The 13,576-nt window shown below is 57.8% G+C and overlaps 1 protein-coding gene across 2 annotated transcripts; it reads right to left on the bottom strand.

Moving 5' to 3' along the window:
* Positions 1 to 144: 144 nt before the first annotated feature.
* On the bottom strand, positions 145 to 8,533 carry PPP1R1B (protein phosphatase 1 regulatory inhibitor subunit 1B). 2 transcript variants are annotated; one of them, XM_004012843.5, is made up of 7 exons: positions 8,093 to 8,533; positions 6,396 to 6,456; positions 6,100 to 6,122; positions 5,622 to 5,697; positions 2,291 to 2,491; positions 1,016 to 1,135; positions 145 to 927 (listed from the first exon to the last, which is right to left on the bottom strand). In XM_004012843.5, exons 1-7 carry the CDS (start codon positions 8,171 to 8,173, stop codon positions 878 to 880), a joined length of 612 nt encoding a protein of 203 aa, XP_004012892.3. In that variant the 5' UTR covers positions 8,174 to 8,533; the 3' UTR covers positions 145 to 877. The 2 variants fall into 2 exon arrangements, with proteins under 2 accessions (XP_004012892.3, XP_014954241.2); XM_015098755.4 differs by lacking the exon at positions 8,093 to 8,533 and adding an exon at positions 7,524 to 7,611.
* Positions 8,534 to 13,576: the final 5,043 nt, after the last annotated feature.

Genomic DNA, 13,576 nt, shown 5'->3' with positions numbered 1-13,576 from the left:
GGGTTTGGAGCTTGTCTGCAGTCAAGGCTCCAAGTTAGAGGACTGGACACTAAGGGTCGAGGACCTGACTCTTGGATGACCACCACACAGGGAAACCTGTTACCTCCTCCCTCTCCTTTCCCCTGAAAGAGAAGTCTCAGCACAGTTATTTACAAAGATTTATTACAGGTTCAGGCCGGGAGTCAGGGAAGAGGGGAAGGGGACAGAGCAGCTGGAGGACAAGGAGAGCTTGGCTCCCCCACCATGTGCCCCCCTAAGGACTTATTATACTAGGCGACATTCCTGGCATCAAAGCACACATAAAATGCGACAAAGCAGTCTCTGCCAGTCCATCTTCCAGGCACCCAGGCTGGGGAGCAGGTGATAAGGGGAAGATTTACCAAAAGCTGAGGCCTGAATTCTGGGCCCTGGTAGAAGGCAGTGAAGGGATGATGACTTGGAATTGCCCAGGGAATGGAGAAAGATCTATGGGCACTTACAAGTTCTCAGTATCCCTTTTGCCCAGATCTTAGGGTCCTGCCCTGTGGGTTTCCTATGCCCAGGGGAGAGGGTCTAGGGAGTAGAATTGTGAAGGATGGATCTTTGTCCCCCATTTACTGGATCTCCCAATGCAAGCTCTCCCATCCCACCTCCCGCTGGGTGTGTGGGGGAATGACTGGCAGGGGCAGGCATCAGGCAGCAAGTGCCCAGGGACTCTGGGCATCAGCCGAAGTTGGGCAGACAAGCAAACACAGACCAGCCTTAGTCTTCTAAAAGTCAGAAGCCGCAGCCCTAGCAAGTGAGAAGCAGGGTACAAAATCGGGTGTGAACAGAATGGATTTCTGGAGAACATCAATGCCTCCTCCCACTTCCTTCCAGGAGATGTAGGGCTGGGTGCCTATGTGCCAGGCTCAGGGTGGGCAGGGCGCTGTGGCTCCTCCCCAGGTTCTGCAAAGCAAGCAGAGGGACTTAGGGCCTGGCCATGCCCACCAAGATCCCAGCCCTGCCTCCTCAGCCCCCAACTCCCAAGTCTCACCATTCAATGCTGGGTCTTCCACTTGGTCCTCAGAGCTTCCGTCTCTCTGGGGCCCATCCAGAGGAGGCGGGCGCTCCCAGGGACCCTCCAGACCTTGGCCATAAGTTGTCTTCTGCCCAGCTGGGGACAGGAAAGAAGGGATAAAAACACGAGCTCTGAGTATCCAGCTGGCTGTCCTAGAACATGAGCCAAGTCCAGCTGCTGGCTGAGACTAAGCTTTCTGAGGGTGTCACAGTGTAGTGGAGTGAGCACTGGACTAAGACAGTGCCTCCAGTGACTAACCGCATGTCCTAGATAAGTCATTGTTACCTCTCCGAAGGGGCTGGTAGGAGGGAAGTTCTGTAGACTGCCTTAAATAAGATAATAGTTAACACCCAGTGCCAGCACCTAGGAGCTGCTCCAGGCTTGGTGGCAACTGATATTTGTTCCTTGGTCATCTTGCCATTTGACCCACTACCTTGCTGCTTTCCTGAGAGAACAGTCTCCTCTCACCTCCTCTTCACCTGTTCTGGGAGTGTCAGTGGGAGTCAATTCAACTCTTCCAGCTGAAGAGTGTGCATTCAGAGGGTTAGAAGTGGCCAGGCATGGGAAAAATAGCCCTGGGAGGGGCTGAGATCTTCCTGCCTAGGAATTCTTTGGGTCTTGGGACCCGGCTGTGTAGATTTTGGGATCTGGGGTGTCTAGCTCTGAGGCCTTCTGTGTAGCTCTTAGGCCCTTCACTGGCCTCTCTCTTCCCAGGCAGTTGGGGTTGGTTTTTGAATCCTAGATTCTCCATCCAGACACTAGAGGGCACCCTCTCACCTCCAGCCTAGGAAATTAGAAAAGAGGGAGAGAATCACAGGTTCCTGGAGAAATCTATCAAGCAGTCCTGTGTCTCCCAGCAGAGACCACATCCTGTATCCAGAAATGTAGGCGATGGGGGCCCTGGACACTCTTAGTCCTCTATCCCTCATCTCTTTACACCTCCCAACGGCCATGGATGGGAAGTCCTTTCTTGGGTCTAGCCTCAAACCTCATGTAGCCTTGCCTTAATTCTTAGGGAAGAGAGGAATTACTAGGAAAAACCTGATAGGGAGAGGGACAGAGTCAAGGATGGGAATAGCCCAGGTGTCAGGTAAGGCTGACTGCGAGGCATCCTGTAGGGTGAAAGAGTGAGAAGGCCCTTTACACGTGGGAGAAATTGTAAACTGGGAGAGGTGTCCCAGGACACTCAAGGAGGACCCCACCCAAGCCCATGGTTGGTGAAACTCTGGCTTCACAGCCCCTTCCGCTTACCAGACCCCCTGCTGCCCTTCAGGACTTCCGCCTGGCTGTCCTCCTCCTCCTCCTCTTCATCCTCCTCCTCTTCCTCCTCCTCTTCCTCTCTCGGGTAGCCCAGTTCCCGCAGCTCCCCCAGCTCATCCTCCTCCTCCGAGGCCTGGTTCTCACCCACATTGCTGATGGACTGCAGGTGAGACTCAGCAATGCGCTGCACAGCTGGCACAGACGGACCGGGAAGGCACAGGTCAGCCAGGCCCGAGAAGCAGCCCACGGCGCAGGAGAGGCATGCGGCCCAACCCCCAGCCTCCTTCCTGGGGGCCTGGGGCAGAGGTCACCCCCTCAGGGGTCTAGTTCAAACACTACAGGCTGCTGGTCAGCCTGCTGGGGGCCAGACCAGGGCAGAAGCAGCAGGGGGTAGACTCTTGATCATGTTTTGCTCTTAAGCTGTCCACAGATGCTGGGCCCCAGAGGCCAGCCCCAGGCATCTCCCCACGCCATAGGGTGCCAAGCTGGACAAGACCAGGCGGGCACAGCAACAGCTTAACATTCCTTGGCTGGGGAGCTTGTCTACCAGCTACGGCCGCTGGAGAAGGTACTGGACTGGTGGGCCGGGCCCTGGGCCATTTGTCCCTTTCAGTTTCTAGGGGAGTGCCCAGCCTGCTCACTGCTCACCCGGATCCTGCCTGCCACCCCATACTGGGCTTGGTCCCCACTCCCTGGCACCGCTCCATCATAGATGTTACTCCACACACCCCTGCCCCAGGCTCTAAGAGGCAGGAACAGTTCTGAGACTGAGGACATAACAGTCTGCAGCCAGTGACGTCCTTGCCTGGGGATGCAGCCTGCTCAGACAGGGCCCCCACAATCTTGACCCACATCCCCAAGCTTCAGCTCCCTGTGCAGTGACCTAGAAAGCGGCAACCACCACCCACCCCCCCAACACCACCAAGGCCTGCTGGGATAGGACCTAGGAAGGGAACAGTGTGGGCAGCTGGAGAGAAGTTTCCAAAAGATGGAAAGGACGAAGGGGTTCAGAGAAAAAGGCCAGGGCTGGAGGACTCTGGGAGAAAGGGAGGGGTGAAGGGGACCCTGGGAGGCGTGGCCAGGGCAGAGGCAGCAGGGGGCCAGGAGCTGGTGGGATTTTAGGGCTACTCAACTCGAGGCCCAGAGACCAGATGCTGAGGGGCTAGGGGCTGGGGTTGCTGCAGCTGCTTCCTAATCCGTAGGCAGCCCCTCCCCTCAGAAAGCCCGAGAGGGCAGATCCAGGCTGGAAACCTCCTGTACAGGGAGCAGGGCCTGGCACTCCTGCCAACTCGGGGACAGGCACAGAGGGTGTATTGTGTCTGCCTGCTGCCCCGTCTGGCCCAGACCTCCACCCGGTGCTTCCTGCTAACTCTGGGCAAACTACCCAGGCAATAAAAGTGCAATAAATTGCCCTGCCCTGTCCTTGGGGACTCAGCAAATCTTCACCTTGAGCCAAGTGCAAGAGCTCGGCCTTGGAGAGCCCCCTTCAAGCCAAGACTCGGCGTCCGCCCTTCCTTGCAGACTCTAGGCTTCTTCCCCAACAAATCCCCCAACCCTGCCAGGGGCTTTCCTCTGCCCAGAAAGGGGCGAAACCCACAACATACAGTGCCCTGGAAGTTCAGAAGGGTCCTCTGAGGGTTGGGGAAAGGAGGAAGAGGGAGAGGAGGTGCCAGCTCAAGCAGCCGGGGGAGGAGAGTTCAGTTCTTCAGTTCGTGAGCCGCAGTGACAACAATAGGTGCGTGCAGCCCTGTGCAGCGCCCCGTGAGAGCCTCCCGCGTGCCTCGCCTGCCTCGTGCCTCTCAGGGCTCTCTGGGGTCTTCCCCCCTCTCCCTCCCGACTACCTCCTTCTCACTCTGTCTCCAGCTCTGGGACCCTGAACTCCCCCCAACTCAAGTCTCCCTTTTGGAAGCTCCAAGGTCCCCAGCACAGCCCCTCTCCTGGCCCCCTCCCATGGCCCTGCTTCTCCCTACTAAGACCCTCCCAAGTCGCAGCCCAATGGGGCCGTGGGCATGGGGCGGGGCGGGGGGGGGCACATTTCTGGCCAAGGGAGGCTGCCTGGGAAGCACCCTGGTCTGTTCTCTTTACCACCACCCCCCACCCTGCTCACAACCAAGAGTCCAAGGGTGGTTCTTCCCTCTCACGTCCACTTGCCCCCTACTCAGCCCAGGGTGCAGAGGAGAGAGACTTCTCATGTTCTCTCCTGAGAAGACGGCACCTCCTCCCTCATGCCTCCTTCAGGGGCTGGCCTTCCCCACATCCCCACAGGTTGGAAGGCCTTCCAAAAGTTACACCCAGTGCCCACTTGCCGTGTCTCCGCATCCCCTCTCCTCTCCTCTCCTCAGTCTCTCTGCCCCCAACTGAGGCAGGCAGGCTGACAGCTGCACCTGTTGACCTCAGCCGGTGGTTGGGAGCTCACTAAACCCAACAAAGGAGCTCTCAGCACATCCTTCCAGCCTCCCTCTCTCCCTCCACGGGAGGAGGGGGCTGGCCAGGCCAGAAGAGCTGGAGCTGAGCTGGGGGTGGGAAGGCATCCTAAGGCTTAGCGAGGAAGGGACCCTCCCCACACCCCCACCTGGCCCACCTACTCCACCAGGTGTCTCTGCCTCAGCTCCTCCGCTGGAAGCCAAGTCTCCAGGCAGCCCTGAAGACCCCCTGTGATCTCACACCTGCTCCTCCCTCTTCCTGGAATACCCTTCCGTGCCTGGCTTGCCTGTTGAATTCTTATCCATCCTTCAAATCCCCTCTCCCAGATGCTTTGAGGTGAAGGGCCCCAGCAGGGCTGAGGCTAGATCTTACCCTTATTCCACCCCCACCAGGGGGGCCTGGCATACACTGGGTGCTCCATAAGAGAGTGCTATAGGAATGACCTGCCTTTGGGGATTGAAAGGAAAAGCAGGAACAGAAGAAGCATTGGTGTGCAGACCTGTGCAAAAGGCCTGGGAACGGGAAGGGAGAGCAAGGGGTGTGACCCAAAGAAGGTGCCCTAGGAGCGGGGAGGCGGTGGAGGTGGTTCAGCGCATGCTTGCAAAGGTGGCAGAGAGCTGAGTCTCTATCTCGAGGCCTACTTGTTGCGTACCTCTTTTCTTTCAACCCCGAAACCTGATTTTCAGACCCACACCACCCTTTTCAGCCTCGGGGCGCCTTGTTTTTCCAAGGCCACATTAAGAAAGAATTGGTCTCTAGTAGGGGTTGGGGTGGGTGCACAGGACAATCCCTCCCCATCAACAAAAGCTCAGTGCTCCCCCCACCCCACCCTGCACACCCAATGTCAGCCCAGTTCCAGGGGTCAAGGGGACAGGCAGACCATGGGTTGGGGGAGTACCTTTCAGCGAGGGGGGTGTGTAGGCACAGGGATTGGGTCTCTTCGACTTGAGGTGATGCCCCTCTCCTGAGGCTCTCTGCCGGGGAAGTGCCAGGTTAAATGGGCTCACAGAGACCCTTCCTGTAACCCTCCCTCCACTCCATTCCCCCCGACCCCGCCAGCTGCCCAGGGCAGCTGCGTTGACTGGTCCAGCCTTGGCTCTAGGTCCAGCGCTGCTCCCACCCAGGCTGAGGCCGCCTGGTGGCACCATAGCCTGAGCCAGGCTGGGACCCTGGATTCTGGAGGCCCAGCCTGAGTCTGAGCAGAGCAAAGACAAGGGGTGGAGATCTGCATCCTGGCACCAGGCGTTCTCACCAAGGTGCCAGTTGATATGCTAATGTCTTCCTGGGTGGCACCGTGAGCTAGCTGGGAAGTAATCCCCTCCATCCCATCACAAAGGGCCTGGCGGCCCTCCTTCCAGCTGCCCCTGGAAACTCACCTGGTGGGGTGAGGCCTCCTCCTCTGAGGGAGGCCACCGGTGACCGAGCCAGGAAAAAGAAGAGAGAAAGAATCCGAATTATTGGTATTTTCCCCCAAATTCAGTCAGTCTCTGGGCCCTTTCCTTCCTAGTGTTGGGAGGTGCCTGGTCAATAAATGAGCCCAGTGGAGTTGGGCTCCTGAACCTTAACCCCCCATTCTCCATTCAGTCTCCTACTCAAGGGACTTTGGCAGGGGCCCCCAGAAGGCATCACAGTTAGGGTGGGGCCAGGACTGGGGGGCAGGGAAGGGGCCCACCTGGTGAGGAGTGCTCTGAGAGCCGGAACAGCATGGCAGGCGTTGGTCTCCTGCGCCGGATCTAAGGAGACAGAGACGGGAGAAGGGAGGGCAGGACAGACCCTTGCAGCCCGCTCCCCACCCCCACCCCGGCAGCAGGGAACAAACTGTGCTTTGGAGTCCCCAGGGAGCTTTTGAATCAAAGACTGTCAGAGCTGAAAGGGACTCCAGAGCTCACCGAACCCCCTCATTTTACTGAGGTGAAAACCCAAGGCTCAGAGACTTTCCGCAAAGAGCTCAAAGCCACACAGCATGCCAAGGCAGAGAAGAGCAAGAAAAGCCCACCAGTGGCTGCCAGCCAGTGCCCATCTCTCTCCATGGCTACTCCAGATCCACCTCCCTTCATATCGTCCCCTGCCATGGCCCTCCCTCTCCCCGTTATGAAGACATCAGACCTCAGGACCCGATGCTGACTGTGGAAGATGGCATTCACGTGGCCCTGCCCACCTAAGGTCGCCTCAAGGGCTCCAAAGAAACCAGACCAAGCTGCAGAGGGAGGCTGAGCCTGAAGAGCAGGCACCTCCAACCTCACTCTGAGGCTCAGGTGTGCGCCTGAGCCCCGGACTGCCTGGGGCCTGGGTCTGGGCCCCTCTAGCAGTATCACTCAAGCTGTGGAACTCTTCACCCAGTCCTCATAAAACCTCCAAAGTCGCCCTCCTTGGTACATGAGCCAAGCTGAACAGTGGAGGGGGGGGGGCACTGAGTACTCCCAGTAACTCCCCCACCCTTCCCCCTAGCTTGGCAATCAGATCAACAGTCAGTTAATTAGGTCCTCTTTGAGCTCCAGGGAAATGCACAAAGAGAACCAGGTGAATTAAACTGAAACTGCCACCTCCCCCTGCCAATCTCCCAACACTGCCCTCCAGATCAAAAGCTGCTTGGGCTGGGGATCAAACCGGTAGCCCAGGCCCACCCCCTCTCCACGCGGTCTCTCTGCAACACGGCATGCCCTTGCCCCCCATCCACTGCTCTGTTGGGTGCCAGCTGCTTCTCAACAACAGCAACAAGTGAATGGCTAAGTGGAAGAGGGGAGGCGCCCGCAAAAAACTCATGTCTCTTTCCCCATCACGCCCCACATCTCATGCCCACCTTTGGAGGCCTCTGGTACCCAGTGCCCAGGAAGGCTGTCCAGAGGACTCAGATGTCTGTGTGAGGACTTCTGGCTTCTGGGATGACTGGTCATCATTTCCCTCTCCACCCGCACCCCCCGCCCCGCCTATGTTGTGGCTTTATCTAGAGGTCAGGACAAAGCTCGGGTGATCCCAGCCCAGGTGTGCAGGGTGGGACTAGAGAGATGGCCAGAGCGCGCGGCAGGCGGGCGCAGGCCCGCTCTGTGTAACGGGTCAGGGGGCCATGTTTGCCACACCAGTGGTCCCCGGGGGACCCCAGGGAAGGAGGACACTGCAGGGTCCAGAGGACAGTCCTCCCCCTCCAGGGCCGCCAGGGATTCCCCAGCCCCGGGATCAGGTGCGAGGCCCCGGGAAAAAGTTACAGGAGTCTCCGGCGAACTTCACGCGCTGCCCCGCGCCCTCGCGCCGTCAGAGGCGGGCCGGGGGCCCGCGTCTCCCAGGCCAGTTCCGATCCCGGAGCGCAGAGGAGTCGGGGAGAGGGGGTTAGGGTAGGGGGGCGCTGCCAGGGGTGGGGCGCAGCCCCCTTACCATCTCCACCTGGCGGGGGTCGAGCTGGCTGGGGGGCGCGGGCACGGAGAACTGGATCTTCTTGCGGTCTTTGGGGTCCATGGCGGGCGGGGCGCGCGTCGTGGGGTCTCGGGCTGCGATCCCGGCTCCACTCCCCGGCGCTGCTCCGGGCGCCGCGGCGGCAGCGGGTTGAGTGTGGCAGAGAGGAGCTGGAGGGCTGTGCACGCACAGATAAAGATACCGCGCCGGCGAGGGGAGGGCGCGCGGGGGTGGGGGGCGGCCGCCGGCTCGCGGCTCTGGGGCTCCTGGGAGCCTCGGTCCCCCGGCGCCCGCGCCTCGGGCTCGCGGGGCTGGTCTCTGTCCCTCCTTCCCTCGCTCTCTCTGCGCCTCTCCAACCTTCCTCTATCTCCCTTGCTCCCTCTCCGCGAGTCTCCCTCCGTCTCTGCCTCGCTCCGTCTCTCCGGGTCTCGCCCTCCGGCCCCAGCCTTGGGGTCCCCAGCCCGTCCCCTCGGCCTGGGACTGGCGCCCGGGCGCTTGGTGGGAGGGCTCAGGAGACAGTGGCCAATGAGCGCCGAGGAGCGTGTTCTCGGCCGGGAGGAGGGCGGGGAGTGCGAGCCAGGACCGCGGGAGCGGCCTGGGGGCCCCCTGCCGACTCCCCAGAACTTGAAGCTGCATTATTGATGGAGTCCAGCAGGGAGGATAATGGGGGGAGCCCGAGGGGAGAGGGGCCGCGGGGACCTGGGACTCTGGCTTTAACCCCTTCCTGGCCTGGGTGCTTGGAGTTTCATGGGGAGGCTGTGAGGTCGTGGAGAGAATAGCACCAGCGTGTCACGCTGTGAAGGGGGGTGTCCTAAAAAGCGAGTGAGCGTGAAGGAGCGGGGTGTGCGTGGGAGGACACATGTCAGTCATCATGGCAGGGAGTGTGTGAAAGTGAGTGCCAGGGGCCCTGTGGTGCCTAAAGCTGGGGAGTGTGTGTGTGTGTGTGGGGGGGGGGGTCCGTGTGGTGAGAGAGTCTATGTGAGTAAGTGTGTCAGAGTGTCAAGGATGCAGGTGTGAGTGGCAGGGTGTGGGAAGACCGTGTGTGCACGGGGGAGGGGGCAGAGTGGGGGAGGATGTCAGAGGCTGTCAAGGTGATGGGCAGGCTGTGCCAGCTCGCAAGGGGGGTGGGAGTACCCTCTGCACAGGTCCAGCCTGAAGAGTAGAGGGGGGTAAGGTTGTGATCCTGGGAGGGCTCTCGTGGGGGCAGGGGAATGTGTCCATGCTGTGAGGTACCCTGGATCCACGTGTCTCCTGCCTGTTCTCCCCAGATATGATGTGGGGGAGACAGAGCCAGCTCAGGGGGATAGAGTTGGGGGAGTTGGGGTGTACACGTGCCATCACGTGTGAGTTTGGCGCAGGAATAAAGCAAGGGGGAGAGGTGTGTGTGCTCATTTCGGAGGTGTGAGCCTCTCTCTCTGCAGAGGTGTTTGCGTGTGCTCTGAAGGGGGGAAGGGGAGGAGATGGCCCTGTCGTTTGGAGTGTCCCTGTTTGTTTATCGTCTGGTGCTGGATGCCTTTGCAGGAACCAGTGTTTCCCTCTTCTTTGGGCCTGGGGGCGAGGGTCTGAATGCCGCTCTGAGCGGGGGTGTGTGTGTAGACTTGTACGTGTGTGTCTTCCTGGGACTCTGTTTGCCTTGGCTCTCTCCTCTCCTGGTCACACTTAGGCCTGGAACAATCAGGAGCCCCCCTCCCCCAGCCAGCAACTTTTACACTCCCAGGCCAAGCATGCTGGGCCCTTGGCAGAGCGAGAAGGAAGCAAAAGGCCAGTGGAGTCTTGTGAAAGTAGGGTCAGGGGCACGGCGCAACACCCCAGAGTCAGCGCCTACCCTGGGGATGAGGCGAGGGAACGGGAACACAGAGCTTTGCCCATGGGTGCTGGGAGGCCTGGCCACGGGGCGCACTGCTCCCCCACCCTCAGGCCTGGCCCAAGTCCTGCTGTGTTTGTTGACTTCTATGCTTGTGGGGAAACAGCCAGATGCCAGGTCCCTGGCCCTGGGGTGTTGCCTCCCTGGCAGTCCCTGGCTTGGCCCAGACCCCTCTGTCAGAGGGTTGTGGTGGGAGGTAGTAAACACCAATTTGGCAGTGCCCTGGGAGGCAAATGAGGAGGTCACAAGGGTCAGAAGGGGCACAGGAAAGGCACGGCCCAGGCAGTAGCCTGTGTGGCCACTAGGCCGAGAGAAGGCTGAGAGGTCTGTGGTTTCCAGTGCTAGGCAGGTAGGAAGGTCCAGTGTAGGGTGAGGGGGACAGAAGACAGCTGGACAGTTAATGAGGGGACAAGGAGAGGGAGTCATCACTCCCAGGGGAACCTCAGGGCCCATTGGAGCTGAGAGGGCCTTTGGGATCACGGTTGATGAGGCTCCTTTGGCCAGGGAGGGCCTGTTGACAGAGGTTCTGCCGAAAGGATTGGAGTTCTGGGTGGCCCTGAATCAGGAAAAGTTCCCTAGACCCAGGCTGGGGCAGCTGGAAGGGAGACTCTCCTCTCCTGGGTAACCCTGAAAGAGGGGGTCTTTGCTGTTTCTTCCAACCTTTACCCAGGCACCTACAGCTCTGGCTGCTAAACCCTGGGGTCAAGCGGGATGGGGGAACTTGGCTCACAGGGGTACAGGCACAAGGAACAGACAGAAAGGAGAAGGAAGGAAGGCAGAGACAGGAGGTGAGAGAGAGAGAGGAGGGGGAGGTAGGAAGTGTGGAAAAGAAAGAGCGAGAAAACACATGTGAGAGATGGAGAGACAAAGGGAGAGAGAGGAAGCCTCACGACAGAGAGAGGCAGGAGACAGAGATGGAGAGAGTAAAAATAGCTCCGCATTAAGATAATTGCAGCTCACAGCTCTGCCCTCCGTTAGGAATTAAATGAGGTTTTATTACTTTGATTTTTCTCTCCTGGATCCTACGCGACTTCTCAAGAACTTGGGGAAAAGTTTTTCAGGTGGGCGGCCAGGTGGCTGGGGCTGCGTGGGTGACAGAGGAGGAAGGGACAGGGACTTCTGGGGGCTGAGGGAAGTGTGGGCAGGGGCAAGGAGTGGGGAGGGTGTTGTGAGGATGGGGGAGTCCAGCTGGGGCTGGGAGAGGTGGCCAGGGTCAGGCATATCCCAGAGCAGCTGAGAAGCTAGGGGCCAGGGTGACCTCCATTCTCTCTTAGAATTAATCATATGCAAATAAGATGTAAAAATAACGTGCCACTCCTTGGTTATTATTCTTGAGTTAGAAGCACAGGCAGTTGGGTCCAAGGAACAAATTCAAGACCTTGTTTGACTTAACTCCAATTAAACAATGGGTCTTTCTGCTTGGACTAACCAAAAAAGCTTGTCATAGGGTGTCTGTTAATGTACAGAGCAGGTCTGATCACACTATTTTGAGCTCACCATTTCTCTCACATCATTGCCTGTTGCCTGCCACAGCGCCCGGCATACAGAAGGCACTACATTCATCTTCTCTGGAAGCCTGAAGCCTTTGCTGTCTTCTGGGGAGGTAGGGAGAGTGGCCAATCGTGAATATTCCCTCCCTTCTCCCAGGCAAGATACAGTCTCGTGGACAGAACATAAACTGCGGAATTGGACAGACCTGGGTACTGTGTGATTTTAGACAATAAATGTCTTAGCCTCACTATGCCTGTTTCCTCCTGCCCCCAAACCTACCTCACATGGTACCTGTGACGATTCAAAAATATAAAATTAATACAGTCCCCAGCCCAATGCAGGGCTCCTGGTCAGTATTCAGTAAAGGTTCCAGCTTCTCTAGAGGGTTTCTCTGATGGCTCAGATGGTAGAGAGTCTGCCTGCAACGCAGGAGACCCGGGTTCAATCCCTGGGTCAGGAAGATCCCCTGCAGAAGGGAATGGCTACCCACTCCAGTATTCTTGCCTGGAGAATCCCCATGGACAGAGCAGCCTGGCCGGATACAGTCCGTGGGGTCGCAAAGAGTAGGACACAATTGAGCGACTAACACTTTCTCAAGAGCGCTATGGATGCAGTTCCGGAAATGGCCAGCAGGTGGCAGGGTTGACCAGGGTTTGGGCTGCCGAGCTGTTGGCATTGCGGGTCGGTGGCTGGACATCACACTCCTGACCTTGGCACCACGGAATTGAGTTTAGCTGGCTGGGTTGACATGTGGCAGCTGGAAAGGAGGTCCCCCGAAGTCCTGGGAAGCAATCTTAGAGAAGCCAGGGAGCGTTAGCAGGGCACACTGGGGCATCTTTCCCTGCCACTGCTGGTAATGGGGAGGGGGAAGAGGATGTTGGGGACTCCAAGACCCGCCTCTGAGAAAACCCCTGGACACCGAGAGGATAGAGCAAGGGCACTCGCAGTAGGGACACTGGTGACACCAAGACAGGTGGCAATCATCTGAGCATTCACTGACACACTCATTCATTCATCCATCATCCAACCCTTGGCCCATTCAATAAATTCACATTGAGTGCTTTTTAAAAAAACTATTGAATTACAGTTTATATACTATAGAATGGATCAGTAAAATGTAAATTAAAAATACATTTCTATGAGTTTTTTAAAATTTTATTCAACACATGACCACTAGCAACATAGATACAGAACATTTTCATCACCCTCAAATGTTCTCTTTTGGCCTATCCAAGTCAATCTCCCCTCCCCCCTTCACTGGGTGTATCTTAACTCTTAGCACACTATTTGGAGACATGTCCTACCCACTATCCGTCTTTGCATCATCACCTTCCTGCTATAATGCCCAGAATATAGCAGCACAAATGCTGTAGAGGCAATGGCTTGAGGAGTGAATCAATAGATAAACACATAAGTCATAAAACTGGCAACGCATGGCATATAGAAAGCACTACTCTGTAGTGGACACTGGGCTAGACCTGTTATATGCATTAGCTCATTTAATCCTCAGGAGATTCGCTCCATTTTACGGATGAGGGAAATGAGGCTCAGAGCTTCTGCCCACAGCCTGGGTTCAAAGGCAGACCATCTGACTCCAGCATTCCCACTCTTACTGCTCTTTAATACATTCAGGATGGGCGAGTAGAACTCTTACATGCACTGAACTGGGCTTCTGTCTTGCTCAACATTGGTCCCAGTTTCTCTCTCAGCCCAGGTTGGACAGATCTGGGTGGGAAGCAAAGATCAATGTGTGGAGGCTGCCCTCTGGTGGCAGATATGAGTACAGCGGTATCTGTGCCCTCTGGCGCCCCCAGGTGGGATGCTGATGAGAAGAATGAGCAAGCCGACAGCCCACAGCGGGGGCAGCCTCGGCCCGGGCACCTGGAGACCCCCTGCTCTGGCCACTGCCTGGTGCCCCCCGAGGTGCCAGCTGAGGCTGCCCCCAAAGAACGCCAGCTGCCGGAGCCTGCCGCCTCCCACCCCCTCCACCAGCCTCACACACACTCCAATCCCGGTCCAGTCGGCTGCTTCCATTCCCTGAAGAAGAGGCCCTAAAGTTAAAACAGCTGTTAATTTATAAACCAATTTTTCCGTGACTGCTTAATAAATCG

This window comes from Ovis aries, chromosome 11 (genome assembly GCF_016772045.2).
Source record: "Ovis aries strain OAR_USU_Benz2616 breed Rambouillet chromosome 11, ARS-UI_Ramb_v3.0, whole genome shotgun sequence".
NCBI lineage: Eukaryota > Metazoa > Chordata > Mammalia > Artiodactyla > Bovidae > Ovis > Ovis aries.
This window is presented reverse-complemented; position numbering and strand designations above follow the sequence as displayed.